Source organism: Ambystoma mexicanum, chromosome 3q (assembly GCF_040938575.1).
Source record: "Ambystoma mexicanum isolate Mex_15411 chromosome 3q, UKY_AmexF1_1, whole genome shotgun sequence".
Classification (NCBI taxonomy): domain Eukaryota; kingdom Metazoa; phylum Chordata; class Amphibia; order Caudata; family Ambystomatidae; genus Ambystoma; species Ambystoma mexicanum.
In genome coordinates, this window is record NC_090926.1 from 1,117,764,800 (window position 1) to 1,117,789,122 (window position 24,323).

General features: G+C 48.3%; 1 protein-coding gene across 2 annotated transcripts in view; it reads right to left on the reverse strand.

Annotated features, from left to right (window-relative positions):
- BRD4 (bromodomain containing 4) overlaps positions 1 to 24,323 on the reverse strand; it is a 1,521,397-nt gene that overhangs the window by 583,689 nt on the left and 913,385 nt on the right. For both annotated transcript variants that reach the window (XM_069603884.1, XM_069603885.1), the window contains one exon: positions 11,499 to 11,796. In XM_069603884.1, the coding sequence (XP_069459985.1) occupies positions 11,499 to 11,796 (298 nt within the window). The remainder of the gene's footprint in view (positions 1 to 11,498; positions 11,797 to 24,323) is intronic.

Sequence of the window (24,323 nt, forward strand, 5' to 3'; positions counted from 1 at the left end):
CCATTTGTCTAAACTTGGCGTTGAGACGCTGCTTTGTTAGCGGGGTAGAATGTGGCTTGAGCCATCCATTTTTGGCAAGCACCACCACATCCTTCCGTAGTGGGATTCACGTTCTAGCCGTGTGACGTTCAGTGAACTTCTGCCACTAACCCCGCCTCCGGTTGTTCCAACTGTGGCTGTGGGATTCCCCAAATACTCAGTCAGGCCCACCAGCCGTTCGTAAAAGGCTTCGGCTGATGATGGCGTGTCGGGGTCCTTCTCATCTGTGTCCAGCACTGCTGGTCGGAAGCAGCTAGAGGAGTGCTGGGCGCAAGACGTTGTGGCGTACTGGTCATCAGCACTGGAAGCTGCTGCGGCAGCCCAGACAGGGCTGCCGTGACTGGGACAGGCATGGGAGCCGGTGTCATAGGGTCTGGCGCCGGCGACCAGGGCTGTGCTGGACCCAGAGGAGCTGGACCCAAAGGCAGCGAGGCCGTGGGTGCTAGCGGCTGTACCAGAGGGAGCATGTCCCTGACCACATCTCTAAGGATGGTACCAAACTGTGGGGACCTCATGCGAGTAAGGAACTTCACAAAGAACCCGTCTTCACTGACCAGAAGAGTGCTTGATGGGATAGGGATAGGTGCGGGCCCTGAGGTTGCTGAGACCTAGGCACGCCCTGTCTCGCTGTATGGGACTAGGTGTATCTGCCCTGCGAAGTCGATGGGTATGCTGTGGTCCAAGTGACAGGAGTTGACCAGTCCCACCTGGAAACTTGCTCTCCTACCTTGTCCCCAAAGGGAGACTGTCGGGTGAGTCGCCATTTTGTGTTGATGCATGCCACGTGCCTGCGTCGTGGTACTTGCTGCGCTGGGCCTGGATTCCTCCAGTACGCAGGGTGGTGGAGGCCCACTGTGCACCTCAGGTCGGGTCCTGGTAGGCGGAGTGCCCTTGGCTGTGGAGTTGGTAGTGCTGTGTACAGGCGCCCCTCGGGCATCAGTCCGGTGTTAGGGTCGTAGCCCCCGGTAATAGAACCTAGTGGTCCATCAGAGGAATCACCGGTGGGATCTTGCAACCCCTCAGCATGGTTGTGCTGGTCGTAGGACCCGTTAGGTTCCTCCCATTAGTGCGCTTCCTGGGAAAGGAGTCCTTTGCGGGGTGCGGAGGAGTACAGTGCACCTACCTTGGGGCTGGTCTTCTGTTTCACAAACGCTTTTAGGTCCTCTGGAGGCAACCTACCGAAAGAGCTCCTTCCAACTGGCTAGTCTGTTCTTGAGGGCGCGTGGTGTCAGAACGTCGCACACGGTACAACCGTCCCAGCCGTGGTCAGAGCGGCGGCAGAAGGCGTGGGGGTTGGACGTTGGGAAAGGACCCTTGCAGGCTGGACACCTACTGAAGCCAGATATCGTTGACATGCGGCGGGGAGGAGTGTGGCGCCAGAGGACAAAGCGGTAACTAACAACTGAAAGAGAAAGACAACAAAAGTACTTCTCTGGGGAAGAGGCTTAACCCAGGAGCGCTGGTGAAAGTGGTTCGTTCCCGTCGAGGCGGAAAAGAAGACTGAGGAGTGGCACTGGTGGGCGGTGTCAGTGGAGCGCATGCTCCGAGGGCCATGCCCCCACACGCATATAAATGTAAAGGAGAAGATGATTTTTCTGGTGAAGTACAGTATGGAAGAAAGGGGACGGGACGTAGGAGTACAATAGTTCCCTTCGCAGGTATAACAATTGATTCTGGTATCAGAGGGTGTCGTGCAGGGCTGTATTGGATTTGATGGGCTTTGTCAAGCTTTGGACTGCAATCCTCTCGGGATATATAACTTTTCAAGTAAGCCTCACAAATTTGAGTTGGTCGTTTTTTCAGTAGAATTGATATCTGGACCTGATGGACACTGAACATGTTTATTATTAAGTCTGGGAAAAATCGATACCTGGCCATGATTAGTAGAAACAGTAACAGCGTCCATCAAAAGTCTATCACCAGTAGAGCATGCAGCATCAACACAGGATGCACCACGCTTTCACCCAACATTACAACTACAGTGAATCACGTTAGCAGCCACTGGCTGCGTGGAGACTTTCTGGAAATCGAGACAGGATTTTCAAAAGAGCACTTTGGAGATGGGGCTTCGCACTGGCTATTTTTAGGTGTGGTAGGTATTCAAAAGATTCTGTTTTAGCCATGGTCTGCATTCCAGCATCTACTTTTTGGATTGTCGTATTATTAGAGTCTACATGATCTTAGGATGTATAAGGCAGCCCTGGCAGCCATTGATGCATAAAGAATGGCTGGAGCGTGAAGGAGGTAAACCACAAGTTACGGGTGCAATGATCCTGGAATACAGATCAGGCATGGTCAAGGTTAAATGACCTGTAGGAGTAGCAGACTGAAGTTACGTGCCACTTTCTTCTGACAATGGAGTCAATAGTCAATAGGCATTTAGGATTCAATTAATGAAAGGTTGCACAGCCATTTAAGCGATGATGTATTGTCTTTTAAAAACATGTTATATATATATTTCTAATATATAATATATTTTATCTCCGGCACTCATGATATCAGAGACACCTGTTCTTTGAGTATATACTAACGCCACTGTTTGCTGAGTACATTTGTTATGCAAGTCATTTTCAGAAACCATCTCCACCCCCTTAGACCAGTTCCCCGGTGTAGGGGTAAGATTAGGTAGAGGGGCCATTTCAATTACATAATTAGAGCACATTTAGCAAGTTTTAGGATATCTGAAGCCAAGTCACCCTTAGTCTCACACTGGCAATTGGATCATCAATTAAGTAATAAGGCGGATCTCAGATTTGTTGGTCTCATGAAAACCACAAGGGGCAAAAGAGGTGGAAATATTCAACGCTGATTGCGACAGATGGAGTTTAAACTCATTTGCTTTTTAAGATGTACAGTGAGGGGCCTGAACAGTGACCACAAAATGCATGTGTTCCTATAATTAACAATGTTCGTGTGGATATCACCGGCTTATTCCGCTTGCCATCAAATAGTACCATCATCTTGTGCTAATTGGTTGAATACACCCGATTAACTAACTTAGTTTGGGTTTGCGGAATCCTCAACTTAATCATTTGTTGAACTATGTACTAAGGACAAGCACTTCATCTACTATATATGTTGCTTTAATGAAAATTACCATTAGACATATGCTTCTGTCTTATTGTCATATTCTTCACAAACCTCAGGCGGATATGCTATATTAATATACACCATGTTTAAGAGATTTATTTTAGTAGACCTTTTTGGGGGCCTAGCCATAAGTCATTTGTCAATGAATGTGGGACATAATGTTCTGACTTATAAATTTGGAGTGTCCTGGCCTTGCCACCAGATCCCGGTGACTCATTATGGGATACATTACTCACCGTAATCGTATTTCTGATGCTTGTATCTGCTTAGATTCACATGCTGTGCATAGGCCGACATCTAGTGGAAGCTGCGGAGTATTACAGTTTGTTTTTCGAAGTCGAAAAATGGGCGTCGACACAGGGCGTGCCAGTAATACTATCCCTAGTGTGACGTCCCCTGTACCCATGATCCCTCACGCGTCTAGGATCCCCAGATTGTGTTTTTCCTGACATGAGGTAGCATGAGGAGTAGCGTGAGTACAGATAGTCCAAGCAGATAGACAGAAAGGTAAGACTACAAGCAACCATGCGCCTTCTCTCGGAGGGGAGGAAGGGTGGGTCGCATGTGAATCTAAGCAGATACAAGCATCAGAAATACGATTACGGTGAGTAATGTATCCCTTCTGAGGCTTGTGGAATCTGCTTAGATCACATGCTGTGCATAGATTAGCGAGCAGTACCAGAAGAAGGAGGTGGGATGTGAGAAGGGTCATGAGCAAACAGGTGTCTTAGAACCGCTTGTCCCACTTGTGTATCTGCCTTGGAATGAGTGTCAATGCAGTAATGCTGAGTAAAAGTGTGAATAGAGCTCCAAGTAGCTGCTTTGCAAATGGTGTCAAGGGGAACATTTGCAATGAAAGCCAGAGTGGCCCCAATGCCTCTGGTAGAGTGGGCCCTTGGCGTAAAAGGCAGAGTTTTTTCAGAAAGAGAGTAACACAGCTGTATACAGTTGATAATCCACTTTGAGATAGCGCCCTTAGAGACGCGATCCCCCTCTCTGCCTGTAGCTACGGAGACAAACAGTTGATCTGTTTTCCTTAGCGGTCTGGTTTTATTTACATAGTATAAGACCGCCCTACGCATATCTAGGGTGTGTAGTTTCACCTCAGCTGAGCTTTGTGGGTTTTGGAAGAAAGCCGGAAGCTCGATGGACTGGTTTACATGGAACTTGGATATGAATTTTGGTGAGAATCTAGGGTGTGTGCGTAAAACCAGTTTGTCCTTGTGGATAGTAAAGAAAGGATCTTGCACTGACAGAGCCTGAATTTCACTGACCCTTCTTATGGAGGTAATGGCTACTAAGAAGGCCGTTTTATAAGTCAGGTGTTTGAGACTATTTTTATGCATGGGTTCGAAGGGGGGCCCCATGAGCTTAGATAGCACCACATTGAGATCCCATCCTGGCGGTGGGTTCGAGATAGGAGGGTGAAGTCTCTTTACTCCTTCCATGAAGGCTTTAACCACTGGTACTTTCCACCACGAAACCTTGTTATGGGATGTGGTGTAGGCTGAGAGGGCTGCCAGGTGTACTTTCAGAGAGTTAAAAACCAACCCTGCATCCAGCAGGTGGAGCATGTATGTTACAACGTTGGAAGGAGTGCAATCAACCGGGTTGATTTGTTTACTCTGGCACCAGATAACGAATCTTTTCCACTTGTCAAAGTAACAGTGCCTTGTATTTGGTTTCCTAGATTCTTTTAGAATGTCCATACACCTCTGTGGTAATTTGAGATGTCCAAACTCTATGACTTCAGGAGCCATGCTGCTAGGTTCATAGAGTTGGGTTCCTGATGCACTGTTTGACCTTGTTGCTGGGACAGAAGGTTGTACCAGGCTGGGAGTCTGATGGGTTCGCATACCGCCATCCTGCGTAGGTGTGGAAAGCATGGTTGTCTCGCCCACATGGGAGCAACTAGGATGAGCGTCATCGATTCCTTGTTCATTTTGTACACCACCTTCCTGATGAGAGGAGTTGGTGGGAAAGCGTACGCAAACATCCCTGACCAGTTCATCCACAGGGCATTCCCCTGGGAGTCCGGTTGTGGGAACCTGGATGCAAATCCTGGGCATTGTTTGTTTTCGCTTGTGGCGAATAGGTCTATAGTGGGGAAACCCCACTGAGAGAAGAGATCTTCTACTACGTCTTTGTGAAGGACCCATTCGTGTTCTTCTGGGAGGGAGTCTCTGCTTAGAGCATCCGCTAGGGAATTGAGCTCCCCTGGAACATGTTGCGATGACAGGAAGATGTTCCGTCTGAGTGCCCATCTCCATATTTTCTGGGCAAGCTTGGACAGATTTGGCGAACGAGTCCCTCCTTGCTTGTTCAGATAGAACATGGCTGTCGTGCTGTCCGTCCTGATCTGCACCGACAAGTTTAGTAGATGGGGCTCGAACGCCTGCAGCGCTCGGAATACTGCCAGAAGCTCTAGCAGATTGATGTGGTTCTTGGCTACTGAGTGAGACCAGAGACCCTGAGCTGTGTGGTGGAGATGGTGAGCTCCCCACCCCGTCAGGCATGCATCTGTAGTTACCACTGCCTGTACTTCGGGATCGTAAAAGGGTTTCCCCTTTGCGAGATTCTCTCTTGTCCACCAGTGTAGGTTCTGTACGAGTGTTGGCGAAACGACCACTAGATCGTCCCACTGACCACTTGCCTGAGACCACTGTTTCGCCAACCATTCCTGCATGGGACGCATGCGCAGACGCGCGTGGGGGACCAGGTAAATGCATGACGCCATCATGCCGAGTAACCGCATAGCTTTGCGTACTGTTATCTGTTGACCTGACTGATAATGCGGAATTTGCAGAAGTATGTTCCGAATTCTTCCGAATAGCTCCTAGAAACTGTTTTGAGGTGCTTGGCACCAGACTTGACTTTTTCTCGTTGATGGAGAAGCCTAATTCGTGGAGGAGGTCGATGGTCCTCTGAATGTTTGACCTGCAGATTCCTGGGGTTTCCCCCGTTATGAGCCAGTCGTCCAGATAAGGGTACACTGGGATTGCCTCCCTGCGTAGGTGTGCAGCTGCCACCGCCAGTACCTTGGTGAATACCCTTGGTGCAGAAGCTATCCCGAAGGGCAGTACCTTGAATTGGTAGTGGCGACTGTCCACCTTGAAGCGCAAGTATTTTCTGTGCGCCGGGAGCATGGAAATATGAAAATAGGCATCTTTCATATCCAAGGTTGCCATGTAATCCCCCTTTTTTAGGAGTGGGATTACCTCTTGTAGTGTGGTCATACGGAATTTTTGGGGCTTGACATACTTGTTGGCAGGCCTTAAGTCTAAAACTGGGCGCATTGTTAAATCTTTCTTTGGCACAAGGAAGTAAGTTGAATAGATACCCTTGTTTACCTGGTGTCCCGGGACGAGTTCTATCGCGTCCTTTTCTAGCAGAATGGCGATCTCCTCGAGGAGGATCTTCTGATGTTGTAAAGAGTGGACTTTTTGTCTTGGAGGATGGTTTAGGGGACGTTGCAGTAGTTCTATGCAGTACCCATTGGATACTGTTGACAGCACCCATCTGTCGGATGTTATCCCTTCCCATGCCTGGGTGAAACTTGATATTCGTCCCCCTACTGGGGTTGCATGGGAAGGGACCCTGAACTGAGCGTCATTGCTTTGGTGGAGGCGTGCCTCCTCCTCTACTGGGGCTGCCTCTGCCTCTACCACGTCCTCTTTTACTACCCCTACCATACGCCTGGGTAGACTGTTGTGAGCTGGTGTTCCACTGTGTCCCCTGGGTGTGGGAGTAGCTATTTCCTCTATTGGAATTTTGGCCGCGGGGGCGACGAAAATTGCCATTCCCTCTTTGGTTAGGTGGTTTGGTAGTTAACTGGCCAAGGGATTTGAGGGTGTCGAATTCTTCCTTAGCGTTTTTTAGAGCGTCCTCGACTGCCTTCCCAAACAGGAGATCACTTTCCACTGGTTTGTCTAAGAGCGCAGCTTGTGTTTCTGCTTTGAATCCCGACTGCCTCAACCAAGCATGCCTTTTGATGACAGTCCCCTCTGCTATAAGTCTACCCGCATTGTCAGCGGCGTCCAGAGTTGCTTTTACAGTGCAGCCTGACACGTTCCTTCCTTCCGCACAAATGCGAGCTAGCTGGCTTTTAAGGGGTTCGGGAGCAGAGTCTATTAGTGCTGCCACTTCTTCCCACTGGTGACAGTTGTAGCTAGCCAACAGTGTGGTGGAATTCGCGATTCTGGCTTGGTAGGCTGCCGTGGAAGCTACTTTCCTGCCAAAACCATAAAGTTTTTTACTTTCTTTGTCGGGGGGAGCCTCAGAGGAAGATAATGGTGTACCAGCTCTTTTGCGGGTGTTGGTTACTACTAGAGAGTCTGGCTTAAGTTGACCTCTAATATATAGGGGGTCCGACTGGGCTGCTTTAAACAGCTTCTCCACCCTCGGATTTACAGGTCTTGTTAGGTTTGGGTTGACAAGGGATGGTGCTATTCTGCGTTGAACAGATTTTAGGATGGGAATGGTCTGGGCTACTGGCTTCCTTTCCCCTATTAGTTCTTCCGCAAAGTTCCTTTTCTTCCTGGACACCTTGTGTGTCTATGTGGAAGTGGTTAGCTGCCCGAAAGAGCAGTTCATTCAGGAGGGGCTGATTATCTATTGGGACTGCCAGGGTTGTTTCCTTTGCTGTTTACCCCCTTCCCCGTGGGTGGAAGTGTGTTTCCCCTTTCCCTTATCTTTCGACGCCTGGCGTCGAGGATCGGAGGTGGAATCCCTGTCTTTCGAACTAGCCTTCGAAACTGGCCCCTCTTTACTCCCAAGTGATGTACCCTTTTCCTGGGGTGCAGTCTGGGGGTGGAAGTCGTGTTCGTCTCCGGACGATTGATCTTCCGGGATATTAATGGTCGAGGCACTCTGTGCAAGTGTGGAGGCTTGCCTGACGTCGTGCGGCGACCTCGACCGGGACCGCCCAGAGGACGTCCTTTCGGACCGCTCCTTCTGTGCCTCTTTCCGAGGTTTCGACGACGTCGAATCTCGGGTGGATTTTTTGTGTTTAGCGTGTGTATGTGTAACGCTTTTGTCGCCGGGGGACTTCCCCATAGTCGCCGGGACGGACGACCTTCCGAGGCCGGGGACGTGCGTTCGGCTGTCCTTCGACGCCTTGGTGCCCTCGCCGTCCGAAAGTTCGGCGTCGCTGCCGTCGCTGAAGGTACCCTCCGCCTCCATAGCTGCTAGCTTGGCGTGGTGGGCCCAACGCTTGGTGGAGCGGTCCTTAAGAGTTTTTGCCTTAAACCTGCTACAGGCCCTGCAACCCGTCTCGGGGTGGTCTCTGGGTAGGCAAAGGTTGCACGTAGCGTGCTTATCTACCCAAGGGTATTTCTTATTACACTTGGGGCAAAACTGAAAGGGCGTACCCTCCATACGCGCCTGTGGGCAGCGGGCAAGTGTGTGTAGGTAATAAGGTGTCGAGTGTGGAAGTGTACCACCCCCACTCTCCCTACTTGTAGGGCCGAGGCCAGCGGCCCAGGCCCGAGCCGAGGCGGAAGCCTCAAGGCCCAATCCGTCGGGTATTCGACGTTGATCTCCTCCCCGGTTCGGCGTCGAGATGTTGATCGACGAAAGGTTGGCCAAACGGGGCAAATTAGAATTAGTTTAGAGTGAAAATATGGCAAAGCCAGGGAACTCCGATGAAGTGCTTCCGACCAGAATGGCGGAAAAAAACAATCTGGGGATCCTAGACGCGTGAGGGATCATGGGTACAGGGGACGTCACACTAGGGATAGTATTACTGGCACGCCCTGTGTCGACGCCCATTTTTCGACTTCGAAAAACAAACTGTAATACTCCGCAGCTTCCACTAGATGTCGGCCTATGCACAGCATGTGATCTAAGCAGATTCCACAAGCCTCAGAAAGAAAGTTATCTTTCCCCGCTTGTTCAATTGCTTACATGCAACTTTTAACTCAATTTTGAGAGTTTTGATTTGTGCTGCGGTATTCCGTTAGCACGGCTTAATTCCCTGGTTTTTTCATATCTTTGTCCTAAATATGCTATTTCAATTGTTTACATAGCTCATTTAGCCTACCACAGTTTGGTTTCTGTTACGTTTCATTCCCTAATTCTTACTATGTATCTGGATGTTTACTATCCATGTCACACGCCGCTAGCTTGACCTCAACGCGCCCCCACGTCACTTCCATGACGTAGATGCCGATATATACACTTTCAGATGGCGCTCACGCTTGCGACTGTTCTATGTGGGGATTTGACCCCTTTACTTGTGGCTTGACCGATTTACGGGTAAGCGATATCTTACGAATGGTTGTGCCTTTCCATTATGCACCATTTCACATGCAGATACAGGCAGTTACAAATTCTTTTTGTTAAGAGGTAACCTACATTAAACTACAAGCAATGGAGCTCTACACGCGCATGTCGCGTTTGCGTGTACTTCAATAATGGCTAGGGGATGCCTCATTATAAATACCTCTTTATTATCTCTCTTGTTATTCCATGCCAACCAATTCAGAACACGCTTTATTTTGCATTCAGGTATATATTTTTTTCCAAGCCTATGACGAGTGTCTGAAACCAGGCTGGGTTACAACCTGCTAACCCGCGATCAGACAATAACACATTTATGCATATCCTAACTATCATTTCTTGTGTGAACTCCAATAATATTCCCCCTTCAGTAGCAATTTGCTGCTTAAGAATTAACATTCGGGTAAGCACACAGTCCCTATCAAGTTAATGGTGCATTTGTGAGAAGTGGTGCACAGTTATTCCTGTACTGAAACACAGGCTTTCTTGATTTCTCATTCAAGCTAAGCAAGTGTTTATTTTAAAGTTCATAAACTCTCATTAATTGATAATTATCTTTCTTGTTAATCTCTTCTCACTACACAATGGGTCGGGTGTTTCTGATGCCAAAGCCAGTTGGACACGAAATTGGTCACAAGATTGAATGTGCGATATATATAATGTGACTATATGTTTGAATAAGATTTCAGGGTTAACAATCTACCCTATTTAGAGGTTTTAAGATGCTGTCTTTTACAATTAATTTGGACCTGTTAATCCTCATTATCCATTCTGGTTTTGTTAATCTGTTTTTCTTCTGATATTATTTTGCTTTATTAACGTTCATTACTTGAACCCTCCCTCCTGCTTTAGAAATATGGTTCACCAATTTTACACACAGGAAGGGCATTACCACAAGATGCTATATGACCCACACAGGCCTTTAAGTCTTCAACTGTGGTGTTTAGGGAAGATAACATAACTGTGTGCACCTTCACCTCTTCCCAAATGTTGTCATAGTTTTACAAATGAGTTTAAAACCATATTGAGGGCCGAGAGGCTAGGTGAGGACAGTTTAATGAAGTCATCAACCACCCTGAGGGGCTACCTATTTGTTTACTCAAGCTGTCTGACTTATCCGAGCGCTTTGCTCAGAGCAGGGTCCATCAAAGATTTAATGTAAAAATGTAGCTTATTCAGCCGTAACAAAAATAAAATCATAATAAGTGGTTGCATGAGTCAGTGAGAAAATTGTCCCTACTTAACTCTTATGCCATGGTTGCATAGTCTTATACAGATTTGCAAAGATATCAAGTTGGTATATGGTTTTTGAACCGTTCCAAATAAAACAAACATCCAAATTCAACAAACCCTTTTTCAGAATGCACACTTCACAATAAAGAACTAAATATTGGCATTTGTAAAGGTACTTCCAATTACTTAAATTCATTTAAACCATTTCTGCTTATTTAGGCATACAGTTGCTAAGTGATGTTGTCACCTGAGAACATCTTCAAATATCAGTTCCTAACACATTTGTTCAGAGTTCAATCAACCAGCAGGTAAAAACGTGAACGTTGTTCTTCTATACTTAATTTATGAGTATCATTGTATGCAAGGTTCCCCTTTTATTTTTTTATAAGTTTTTATTTTTTTTCCAAACTAAAAATAAGGTGTATTTCCTAAATTCTCTGGGAGGACAACTAGCCTGAAGAAACTAGTCCCAGGGTGCTTCCACAATGCTTTTTCGTGAAGAGGAAAACTAAGGTTTTTGCGGCTCCAAAAAGAGGTATCTCCTGGTCGTCAGGTTAAGATAATAGAGGCCATAGTACCAGTAAGCTTCGTGCAGAATGCAGGCGGTTTTTAATTTACAGTATGCAAGCTACTGGGTTATCTTTTGGAAACCATGAACTGTGCATCACTGAATCGCCAAAAAGGTGATAAATGGCAATTAGACTATATCAATATCAGTTTAGAACTTTGTACATGCCAAGGAACAGACCGGGCAATGTAACTATGTCTTATGTATATACTTTTATGAACATTTATCAAAACAAAAAGTAAATAATTAGCTGTGATCGTTTTCCATAAACTTTTCTAAGCACACTTACCTGGAGGTGAGACCACTGAATGTTGGTTCAGAAGAGGGGGGCTTGGTTCCGGCTGAGGCAATAATTGGGGCGGCATTTCTGGCTGTGAAAGATGCATCAAGGGTGGGTTGAAATGTGTTATGGCATCAAACATGCTTCCTGGGAGTGGTTGCTCCATAACTGGGACCTGGGAGGGAAGGAAAGGAGGTGGCAGCGAAGGCGGGGAAGTCTTCATCCGTGGTGATACCAGCTGTGGGACAGGAGGCTGCAGGGGCAACAGTTGAGGCTGCAAGACTTGCGGGTGGAGGTTGTGGTGATGCTAGGAAAAAACAAGGTGGTAAGAATATGCCAATAAACAAAAAAATCAGGTCAATACATAACCCGACCCAAGTACATGTTCAAAAGCTGGACAAGTCAATGCTTCAAAATTTCAAATGGCTTCTCTAATCCAACTATTACAAAACTAGACATAACACTAGTTCAAATGTGTTTTTAGCTAGATATTCTCCAATCTCAGTGTTTGAGATGCCAACACTGAAAAAAGCGTGAAGGGGTTAAGGAGGAGGCAACCCACTGGAATGGGGGGATAGGCGGGTGAGAGGATTACCCCTTCTGACCTTTCTTTTGCCATCCTCAAGACTCGATTCATGCTAATCGGTCATGCAGTCAAAGCCTAGCCTGCAATCTCATGGCCTACCTGGCCGTCAATTTATTAATTGCAAAAGCACTGTACATATAATTGCAAAAGCACTGTACATATTTATAAAAAAAGATACATAAGGAATTAAAGACCGATTTTGCTTAACACTGCAAGGCAATAATTAAGGAATTATTGAAGTAGATATGTGGTAGCTAGCATAGGGGTAGAATAGACAAGATGGTGAGAGAGTTCCAAGACATGGGTGCCAAACAGGAAAAGTAAAACATACAGGATTAAGCATATGGAGGCGGGAATCAGCTAAAAGTAGTAACCCCTGAAGTGGTCCCTGGAAAGCACTTGTATAAGGGGGTTAAGTTAGCATATCTATTCCTGCACCACTCATATCATAGGGTTACTTAGGTGTCAAACTCTTACCCCAGCACACTATTGCCTGGATAAAATTGGTGGTGGTCTGTGTCTAGTATTACCCCTGCACCCCCCTAACCTCCCATCTTGGGCGATCCATACATTCGTGGGAATGGAAGAAAAACCTTTCTAAACGTTACTTACAGCCTGTTATTACTGGTTTTAAAATTAAATGTGTTTTAATTTACACATGCTTTACACCATGCCGTTATTTACAGTCTTGTTTCTAACTATTGTGACGAATCCAGGGTAATTTGCACCCTATCTCCAAGGGGAAGCAACTCCACGTGGGACTTGTGAGGAGAGACAGCCAAGGTTAACACCCCCAAGGGGACAGGGCAAGCAGGATCCCACAAGAAGGGCAGGGATAACCCATCCCCCCAGCACGTTGGAGGGCAGCAATCCCTTAACAGGGATGTTCTCCTCGTTTGTCCCAGGCAGCTAATGGTTTTAGTGTCACCAGACAACTATATCCATGTTCTTTTTACTTAATTTTTGTAACAGTTATTTTCCTTTAGGTTATGCGATTACAAATGTAAGCTATTGAATGTGCACTTATTATTTCAGCCATTACCATCTGATGATCTGTATATAGAAATCATTGAAAGAGCAAATATGTTCCGTAGATATTGAGTGATTATATACGTTATCAGCTGAACAGAAACAACTCAAATAATGTCATGTTAAGTACTCTTATTTTAGAACTGTGCAAAGAGTTCAAATGTAAGTGTATTCATTTTCTTTTGAATTTACTTACATTGTTTTTATGGTGATTTTAAGTTGGTTGTAAAGGTGCTCGCACCAAAAACAAAGAATAATAATGAAAAAAATATATGTATCCATGTTCATAAAAGGAGTTAACTGGTATCATTTCTGACCCTTTATTGTCCACGTTTTATGAAATGCAGGACAAATGGACCGTTATATCTCCTCCCATCATGGGCATGATTTTGTGGCAATGGGGGGTTGAGGAGAAGGGCAAGGCTGTTTTTTTCCCTGCCAACTTTTTACTTTAACGCCTCCCATTGATGAAAATTAAGGCCCTGTGAGTCTGCTCATGGGCAGGAGAGTGGCACCAATTCTGCAGAGCCTAGATGCAGAGGGCCTGTTCCAGTTCAAGGTAGAGATAGGAAGAAGTCCCACGCAGACAGCATAGAGCGCAGAAGAGCGTGAAAGCCTGCATAATGCTGCTACCTGAAGATGGAAAAGCTCGGCCAAGCTGATAAGAGACGACCCTCAGAAACGGACTGGAAGCACCGAAGCCTGCGCAGAGACATGTAAGACAGAAGAGAAACCAGACTGCACAGCTGCCTTTCCAGAGGTACGCTACCGTAGCAATCCAGGTAAGCGGTGCATTCAGGAAACCGGGAGAAGGGCGGACAGGCCTGGATTTACCCCAAGCCGGGTTGAGAAGCTAAAGCGTCCAAGAGGGGCTGAGGCATCATATAGCCTAAAAGGGAAGAGAATCCATATATCCCAGCCAGGGGGAGGTGGTGAAAAGCCCAATAGGGGTTATGGACTCTGATCACCAGAAACGGGGCGAGACCCCTGTGACGAGTCCTTGGATCTCGTCTCTTCTCCCACGGGGTAGGGTGAAACCTCTGATGAATAGAAAGGATATAGTCCCTTTTCATAGACACGCCAACACTGCTCCAGTGGTTAAACCCTGCCATACCCAAAAGGTTACCACTTCCCCTACTCCTATACCACACCAACCAATGCACATGTGTAGAATACAATTAGTTCCAGGGCTACATAATGCTGCGACGAAGTAGGGCAATGAAAATCCTACAATTATTAATAAAGTAACAGACGAGGAGAGGCCCCATGGGAATGCAAAATGTCAACACAAGTACTGTGGTAAACTCTCTAGTCTTTATCCAATAACTGTGAGACACCTAAGACTATAAAGTGAAGGATGAGAACCAGAGAGGAGTATTGGAAGCCAGGGGAAGTTGTGGCAGTAGGCAAATGAGTGAAAGACTGAGGAAACAAAGCAAAGCTAATCCACAAATTAAAGACTGGTCAACTGATCCAGTGTCATGGAGGAAGCCGAGAACCAGTAGGGGAACACGGAAGAGGTCCCCATGGAGAATCGCTCGAGTGGCAGCAGCACCTGAAGCAAGACATCAAAGCATTATGGGTGCTGGTGTTAGGCAGAATCATATGCAGTACACTTTGGGAACACCACACACAATTAAGACTACAAGTGTTAAGTACAAATTCACCTTTGGTACAAGCCTGTACTACACAGTAAAGTTGTCAGACTTATCTCAAAAGTAAAGTGAGCAGTATCAGAAGTTACACCAAGGACAGCAATTACTATGGTCCAAACAACACTGACTCAAGGTTTCTAAGTAAAGGAATATACATTTATTTACACATTAATTTGTAAAACAGTTCATTAAATAGAGCAGCAGAAAAATGACACTCTTAATATACTACACAACACCCAATAAATTCTGGACAAGTAAGGCTCAAAATGAAGTGTGAGCAAAATGGCACTCCAGCAATTAAAAAGGGAGGGAAAGACAAGGTTATACAAATTTAAGCAGCACCAACAAGTAGGCAGGGCAATCTAGAAAAGGCTTGCTACAATGAGGATTCAAATCAATAGGCCTGGGCCAATGTTAATGTTCAGAGTCTCTGCAGAGGATCACACAGTTCAGAGTAGTTTGAGGTTAAGTCTTTGCCAAGAGTTTGAAACGAAGTTGGTTGAAGGAAAAGTTATTTTATAGAGTAAAGAAGGACAAGCCCTCGGGTTGGCGAAAGATTTAAAAACACTTTCACCGCGGTCGGACGGAACAACCAGGTTTGAACAGTACCTTAGAAGAACAAGAATAATAATGCTGTAGCTGAGGCAGAAGTTCCTAGCAGATCCTGCAGGTTCACGGTTCCTGAAGCGACTTTCGGACTGACACGTAGGAGAAAGACTGGAGGGTCCTGCACTGCCCAGGGAAGAAACCAGCAGCAGAGCAAAGCAACAAATAAAAGGTGCGCTCCTTAAAACCCAAACAGGGTCCGGTCCTCCTGGCTATCCGGTTCACTGCAGCTGTGCACAGCAAATTCGACCAGGGGAGGGAAGCCTTGCTTGGTGTTTGGTGAACTGGTTGGTCCTACCAGCTCAAGGGAAGAAAGTTCCTTGCAGCAGATCTTCTCTGTCGTCGAAGTTTGGAGATTCGGACCCGCAGCAGGGCTTCACCAGGAGGTTTGGTCATCGTTCAGCTTCTCTTCGGTTCTCTCGATCGAGTGGCGACTCTGCCCTCCAAGTCCTAGAGACCTGCTTTTTATGCAGTTTTCCCCCATTCACACAGCCTGGCTGTCAATCACACAGCAGGGTGAATGTCCGGGCAAGGACAGTACCCTCAGCCAATCAAACAGAAGTGCGACTTGGGTTACTGGTTCCTGGCAGGACAGTCACCTAGCCAATCAAACAAGAGTGACTTGGCTTTCCAAGGGAACACTGTGCAGGGGTCATAAAATCCCCTCCCTCACATCCTGTCTACCCAGACTCTCAGGCGCCTAAGGAGGCTTCTGTGCAGAAGCCCGCCAAAGGATGGCGAACAAAGTAACCAAACCTGGTTTGGCGTGCAGAGTAGAACACGAGAAAGATCTTTACAAAAAGAAATGGCGAAAAAAACCAGCAGGAACCAAATAAAAGTAAATGGGTTCCAGCGGATTAAAGTTCGAGGATACTAACATAGCCTAAAAGAGTACCAAGGCTATTTTCATAGGCCGTGGTAGGAAAAATATGGTAGATACCACTGCCACCAGCCAAATCTTAAAGAAAGGGCACCGAAATAATGTTCCATGAGAAACAGACAAAAAGGGATAACTATTAACCCTTTCCAGTACTCTATGTAAGATAGTTTGCACTGGGTCTGTGAATTTAAAAAGACTAATAAAGTCAATAGAAACTTTACATGCTCTGGGAGACAGTAGTCAGTCCCAGAAAATTGAGTTTAAAGTGGGAAGTCTGAAAAAGACAACCCTGTGTCATTGGTGCTTTGTGACAGTAAAAAAGATGACTATGGAGTAGGTGAAGCTCCACAGTCTATGAACACATACATGTTAAACACACAGCAAAACACATGTAAGGGTGAGAAAATAGGCTCACAATCTTATCTGGTGAACATAATAAATCCTAGAAATCCAGCAAAGCTGCAGAGTAGGTAAGTGAAATTAGCCACTCTGGAGAATTCTTCCTAACAGCTGTGACACTCGATCCCGTGGCACTAAGGGAAGCAGCCTGCTGAGACCGGCAAACCAGACGATTGCTCTGTGGTCCCTAGAGGGGCTAGAGAACTGACTGAAGACCATGTAGGACCTACGTAACAAGACGTGATGAACGCTAACACAGTTGGTGCGAGAAAACACACCAGAGTCTCATGTGATAACTGAGCGTCCCGGAGAATCACAGTGCCGGTGGCGGCCTCAGAGCCAGCGGAGAAGTCGGAGGAGGAGCTCAGAGAGCATCTGCTTCCACCAATGGGATTGCCGCTGAGTGAAGGGAATAAGGGAGAAACCTGAATGTTCCAGGGAAGAAGTCAAGCATCTACCGGGCAAGCCATACCAGTGTAGGTGGGTGGTGGGGAAGGATCTGGGAAAAGTGCTGGCTGAAACAGAAGGGTGGAAGAGACTCCTGGAAAAAAGGACCTGGCAATTTAATGTCGCAAACAAGGACAATAGAAGTAACTGGTAGTTTGGGCAATAGAGTGAAACCAAATTATAAGTGGACTAAAATAAGGAACAAGTTGAGAATTGTATAATCTTTACACTATTCTTCCTCAACCTAGTGTCTTCGGAAAATATTGAAAATACTTGGCAGGCTTGTGAAACAAGTATATCTGGTGGACAAATGGGATCCTGTGATGAATCCTGCAGAGTCACCACTAATCCCCAACCTAAAGTCTACTTCCATGAGGCAGACCCTGGGGTGGCAATTCTGAGGTTGGATCACATGGGAGGAGATGGCTATGGGGGGAAGGTAATCGCTCGGACAGGAGAGCTGCAGCATTCTTCCCTTAAATACCTCATCCCAGAATTTCTAATGGCCTGTTGTCATTCATCAGAACATTCCAATTGTAAAGCTTGAAACCTACTTTGGTTGAACATCAAAATCTGAAATTTACTTTTCATTCACATATGCATATTCCCTCAAACGCTTTTAACATTGGAGGTTGATGATTCTGGTTATGTAGGTAAATGTGCTCAACAGAAGGATTTAAAATTGTATTGTTAAACTTTTGACTCCAATTCCCAGAAAGCTGTTAGGACTGGGACGAAGAAGAGGAGCAAAGAGTTAATGAAGATCCATAATGCTGCCAAGAAGAACAAGTGGTTTAGTTGTTACTATTTCCATTAACCAAGCGGGACATTTAATTCTGGAAAATCTCCAGCAGGTTAGAGAAGCTGAAGGAGAAGTTGTCTGGCACAGCAGAATATGCAGAGCGGGAAGCGGAATCGGGAAGGAAAGCTGAAGCGTGGGAGGAATCCCAGATGAAATGGAGAGGTGCTAACGAGTTGCAAAGAATCGTTCCAACGTGCCAGAGTATCAGGAGACCAGACAAATCCTGGTGAGATCTCAGGAAGTGTTGCGCAGGCAACGGCAGCTGCAGGAGAGCCGCCAACGTTATCGTCAGACCAAAGAGGGTCTGACAGTTTACCAGAGCCCTTCCCGCAGCCATAACGCAGCAACGTGAAACGACAAGGAAACTTAAAAAGAAGCCGGTGAGTTGGCCTAAGGAAAGAAGTAACACCGGGGAGCACCGAAAGGAATAATTACAATTAAGAGGAAGTTTTGAATAGCGACAAAATAGAATTAAGGAAAAAATAAAAAGGCAAACATGGTGCAGTTGCCCTGTCATGAGATGTCAGTCGGGGGAAACCTGTAAGGAGCCCTGCCATAAAGAATTTATAAAGAGAACAAGCGGGCAATTGTGGCACAATTCTCCAGACGTGAGATGCTAAGTGGGATATTTTAGAACCAGCATTGCCATAAGCCAAAAAGACATTGTAAGGAATAAAAGGTTGTGCAATTCTCCTGAGATGTCAGTTGGGAAAAACTTGAAACAAGCATTGTTAAAAGCCAAAAAAATAGTGGAAAGAGAAACAAAGAAAAGGATTGCACAATTCCCCTGACATAATTTGAAACAAGCATGGTCAAGTGGCAATGCAGCTGGAGAGAAAACCACGGCATCCGATGGAACCAAAATGGGGATATTCCTTGTGGGAGAGTAAGGAACCAGTTACTTACCTGTAACTGTTCTCCAGCATGGGTCTGGCATGGATTCTCATGCTCATGAATATTCCCCGTCAGGCTGGGAATCCTCGGTAAAGAAAAAATCAGTTTCAGTTTCGTTTCTGAACTGTCTTTCTCCTAATAACCAATCACTGGTCTCTGGGTCATACTGCCCCCAGCCAATGACTGCCCTCTACCCAAGCCCCTCCTCAGGCAGCCATCTTCAGATTTGGTAGCACGTAAAATGACAGCCGGACCAAGAGAAGAGCCGCAGAGGGGTAGGCGGGAGGGCTTGCATGTGAATCCATGCCAGACCCATACTGGAGAACAACAGTTACAAGTAACTTGCCCCTTCTCCAGCATGGGGTCTGGCATGGATTCACATGCTCATGAATAAAAGAAGACATAGCAGTATACACATGCACAACCACGGGAGGTGGCAAGGCTTAACATTAAGCAATACAACAACTCAACATTAAGCATCTCTTACCTCCTCACCAGGCTAACCTTCAAGCGAACAGGTTGCGCAGCACTCCTTGGCCGACTATGGACTCCTGCCTGGAATCCCGGTCAACGCAATAGAATCTTGTGAAGTTGTGCCTCTACCTCCAAGTAGCAGCCCTGCAAATGTCCAGCATGGGCACACCAGACAGGAACGCCGTTAGTAGTAGCAATCGCTCTGGTCAAATGGGCTCTCGGACGGCCTGGCACCGGTCGGTTTGCCAAATGGTGACAGTGCATGATGCAGCCGGAAAGCCACCTTGATTTGGAAGCCTTGGAGAGGGCCTTCCCTTGGTTCACAGGGCCCAAACAGCTGTGATGTCTTCCGAAAACACTTAGAACTTCAGCGCTCTAGCCACATCCAGCGAGTGCAAAGTCCTCTCAGCCGGCGACGGGAATAAAACAGGTAACACCAAGGGCTCGATGATATGGAAGTCCAACGGGACCTTGGGGATGAAGGAGTGGTGCATCCTCAACACGACACTCGCTGCGTGGAAAGGCAAGTACGGAGGCTTACAGGAGAGGGCCTGGATCTCTCCCACTCGTCGTGCGGAGGTAATGGCCACCAGGAACGCTGTCTTACACGATAGGAATTTCATAGGTGCCAATTGCAGAGGCTCGAACGGAGGACCCATGAGCCTAGTCAGCACCACATTGAGCTCACACGCCGGGGCCGGAGCCTTCACCGGCGGGAACGAGCGGCAATGTCCTTTCATGAACTCCTTAACCAGGCGATGTGACCACAGCGACGAATGCCCCGGGGTCTTGGTGTAGCAGGAGATAGCAGCCAGATGGATCTTGATCGAAGCATGTGCCAGCCCCGCCTTGGCCAGTGACAGCAAGGACGGCTGCACTTGAGGGGACTTAATCCGTAGAGGGTTTATCTTCTGTGCACGGCACCAGACGGTGAACCTCTTCCATTTATGTCCGTAGCACTTAAGAGTTGAAGAAGCTCTGGCCTTGGCAAGCATCTCCTTGCAGCCTGCCAGGATCTCGTATCCTCCGAACTCTAGTGCTGCAGGAGCCAGGCCTGCAGGTTCAGCGACCTTGGGTTGTGGTGCAGAATCTCGCCTCCTTCCCTGGCGAGAAGATAGGTATCCGTCGGAAGCTTGACTGGAAGGGACGCTGACATGTCCAGAAGTTCCGGGTACCAATTCTGCCTCTGCCACGCCAGTGCGACGAGGATCATCCTGCACCGGGACCGTCTGAGTTGACTGAGGAGTCGCAGAAGCAATGGCAGCGGTGGGAACGCGTAGAGAAACAGGCCGCCCCAGGGGAATGAGAAAGCATCCCGCATGCTCCCCGGCTGGGGAAACCTGCTGGCGAACCTCTGGCACTTGGTGTTCGTCACAAACAGATTGATCTGGGGACTGTCCCATTGTTGAAAAATCAGATCCATCTGATCCAGCCCAAGCTCCCACTTGTGGCAAGAGCGTAGCTCCATGCTGAGTCAGTCGGCGACTGTGTTCTTCACTCTTGCCAGTTGAAAGGGTACCAGGAACATCCTTTGGGCGACGGCCCAGTGCAATAGGTCCTGCGCTTCCTTGGAGAGCGCTGGGGATCTGGTGCCCCCCTGGTTCCGAATGTAGAAAATAAATAGTCGTGGTGTTGTCGGCGAAGACCTGCTCCACCTTGCCCTTGAGAGACGGAAGGAATGACTTGAGGGCCCAAAACACACCCAGAGCTCCAGGACGTTGATGTGAAATGAGTTCTCCGGGAGCCAAAAGCCTCTTGCGTGGAGATTTCTGGTGTGTGCGTCCCATACCTCCAGGGAGTTGTCCGTTGTCACAGTCTCCTGATGCGCCGGGATCTGGAAGTCCGTGCCCGCCGCTAGATGCGTGCGGACCCCCCACCATTGAATCACTCAACGGAATGTCTTGTTGAGGGCGGTCCTCGAAGCTTCCAGTCGCCTGCATACAACGGGCGTCAAGGAACTCCTGCAGAGGCCGCATCCGCAGTCTGCTCAGCCGAACGAGGTAGATGCATGACAACATCATGCCGAGCAGGGACTTGATGGACCTCGCCCTGGCAACCTTCATGGTCAACAGCCGTTGTACCTTGTCCAAGATGGCCTTTATCCCATCCTCCGACGGTGCGGCTAGGTGAGCCGCCGTGATGAATCTAGCTTCAAGCAGGACTTTGCATGGTTGATCGAGAACCCAAGTTCCGTGAGCAGGCAGACGGTCCTCGATGTGTGTCCAACGATGAGTTCCTTTGACTTCACACGGATGAGCCAATCATCCAGATAGGGGTAGACGTGGATCCCCTGCAGGAGCAGCCGCGCCGCTACCGGTGCCAGGCACTTGGTGAAGACCCTTGGCACTGACTTCAAACCAAAGGGGAGGGCCTTGAATTCGTAGTGTCGCCCTTGGACCACGAAGAGCAGAAACTTTCAATGTCACTTGTGAATGGGGATGTGGAAATAGGCATCCTCCAAGTCTAGCGACGACAGGAAGTCCCCTTCCTCCAGCTGTCCCAGCAAGTGCTGGAGGGTGCATCTGGAACTTCTGGGATTTTATGTATTTGTTGAGGAGGCGAAGATCTAAATTGGGCTGCCAACCGCCGGTCTTCTTTCAGATGAGGAAGTACCGCGAGTAAACTCTGGAGCCCCAGAGCCTCTTTGGGACAAGTTTTATTACACCTTTTTTTAGCATTGCTCGCACCTCCAGCATAAGCTGTGGAATGTGGTTTTCTTTCCTGGCCACAGGTGGGAAACGGGGGCACTTCCCTTGGAACTCCAGAGTGTGTCCGTGGGCCAGGACATCCAGTACACAGTCGGTGGAGATTGACTTCCATACGCCGAAGTTAGCCAGTCGGCCTCCCACCGGGGTGTTCGGGGGGGGGGGGGCGGACGTCACGGCGGATTCAGTCCTGCTTCGCTGAGGCCTCACCACCCTGGGCCCCTTGCCGACGATGACCTCCGGACTCTCTAGGCTTCCTGGGACGAAGAACGGGCCACCTGACGGTATGGAGAAGAGCTGCCGCCGAATCCTTTGGATGCACCTTGTGACTTGCCTTCGAAGGGCCGAAAGGACGGCCATCCTTGATGGAGCGTGCCCAAAGCATGGGCCGTCTCAGTGTCTGCCTTGATGGCCTGCATTGACTCAACCACTGCCTTGCCAAACAATTAGTTCCCGTCGAAGGGCATGTCCAGTACACTCGTCTGTACGTCCTGACAGAAATTGGTAGACCTGAGGCAGCCATGCTGGTGAAGGCAAACTCTGTTGCTCATCTGGCAGAAGCTGGTGTCTGCTATGTCTGTAACCACTGTGATGGCTTGGTCCAAAGCCACCTCCCCTTCTTGCAAGATCTCAAGGGCTTCCACCCTCTTGTCTGGGAGGAAGTCCAGGAGGGGGGCGATTTTAGACCACAGCTCCCTATCATAGTGGGCCACTATAACGAGATTGTTGGCCGCCTTAATGTCGCCGCCGACGAGATGACCCGACGGCCCATGGTGTCCAGCTTCTTCCCCTCGCTGTCTGGCGGGGAAGAGGATGTCGTTGCCCCAGCAGATTTCTTCTTGGCTGCCACGGAGACCACTGAGTCCGGGGACACCTGCGCTCTGAGGCACATAGGTAAGAGTTTGGGACCCAGTACTTCTTCTCGTACCGGTCTCTCTTCGCCGGGGCCGAGGATTGGTTCTTCAGGAGTGCCAGCCCTTCGTCCCAGTTGTCTAACAGTGGGACAGAGAGCACAGTCTTCCTCTTGGCCTCTCGTCACTGATAAAGGAATCCCTCCTCCTTCTGCTCTTCGGGGCATAGCTGAAAAAGCTCTGAGGACCTAGCGATCATGGCGTGAAAGGACCCAATTTCGCCGGGAGGAGAAGCCCAGGGAGGGGGCGACAGGAGATCAGTTCCGTCGTCGCTGGCGTCGTCTGTCCCTGTCCCTCGGTGGAGGGGATGGAGGTGAAGGATGGCAGGGCGGGGGTGGCTGGACCTGCCTACGCTTTGATGGAGGGCTCCCCGACGGTCCAGGTGCCGCTGGCAAAAGCATCCTTCTCCTCATTTCTGTGCATAGTGTGTGCAAGGCTAGCAAGATGACATCCGACCTGTCCGTCGGTGGTGGCAGAGGTTGGGACGGGAGCGTCGACAGCGGCGTAGTGTCCTCCGGCCCATCATCGCCCTGCCGTTCCTCGTCGCACTGCACGTCCGCCTCGTCATGATCCTTCCCATAGGATCTGACCTTGACGAACTTCTTGTCAAGAACTGACTTGAGACCTGAAAGCTCGTCCTTTTTACGGAGAATTCTCATTGATGGCTAATTTCCCACACCTAGTGAGTCCCCCAGCAGCTTTGCTGGAGTTCTGGAGTTTATTTTTTCCACTTGTTAAGAGTATGAGCTTTTAACCCACTCTTACCTGTGTTTTGCCAGGTATATTTCTCTGTTTTTATGATTGTGGACTCTGAAGTACACCACTTCAGTAGCCCCCTTCTTTTGTGTGTCACACAGTACCTTAAGTGCCGTGGCACAGAGTTGTCTTTGAGACTTGCTCTCCCCCCCCCCCCCCCGACTCCATTTCGCACTTTGCCATAATTGGCTGAGGTGGTTGTCCTGGACAACCCCCCTGCTGGGTGACTGACAGCCAGGCTGTGTGAATGGGGGTTTTGTGCATAAAAGGCAGGTCTCCTGGACTAGAAGTCAGTCTCGCCACTGGAACTACAAGGAACCGAAGAGAAGCGGAGAGAACGTCCCGGTGAAGCCCTGCTGCAGTCCTAAGCTATCTACCCTTCGACAACTAGAGAAGATCCAGTCCGGAGTCTTCTTCCCTTGAGCCTGGTGGGGATAACCAGCTCATCTTCAGCCAGAGGTCGCTTTCGTGGTTGAAATCGCTGCACACTGCTGTAGTGGTCCTGATAGCCACCTGAAGAACCTCTCCTGTTTTTAAGGAGCGCACCTTTTATTCATCGTCGCTGCTGCCGGCTTCAGCCCTGTGTGGTGCAGACCCCCTTCAGACGTCCTCCTTCACCTCGAAGCTTCAGGAACCGTGGGTCTGCGGGACACCAACAGGAACAACTGCCAGGGCACCAGCTGCACCATT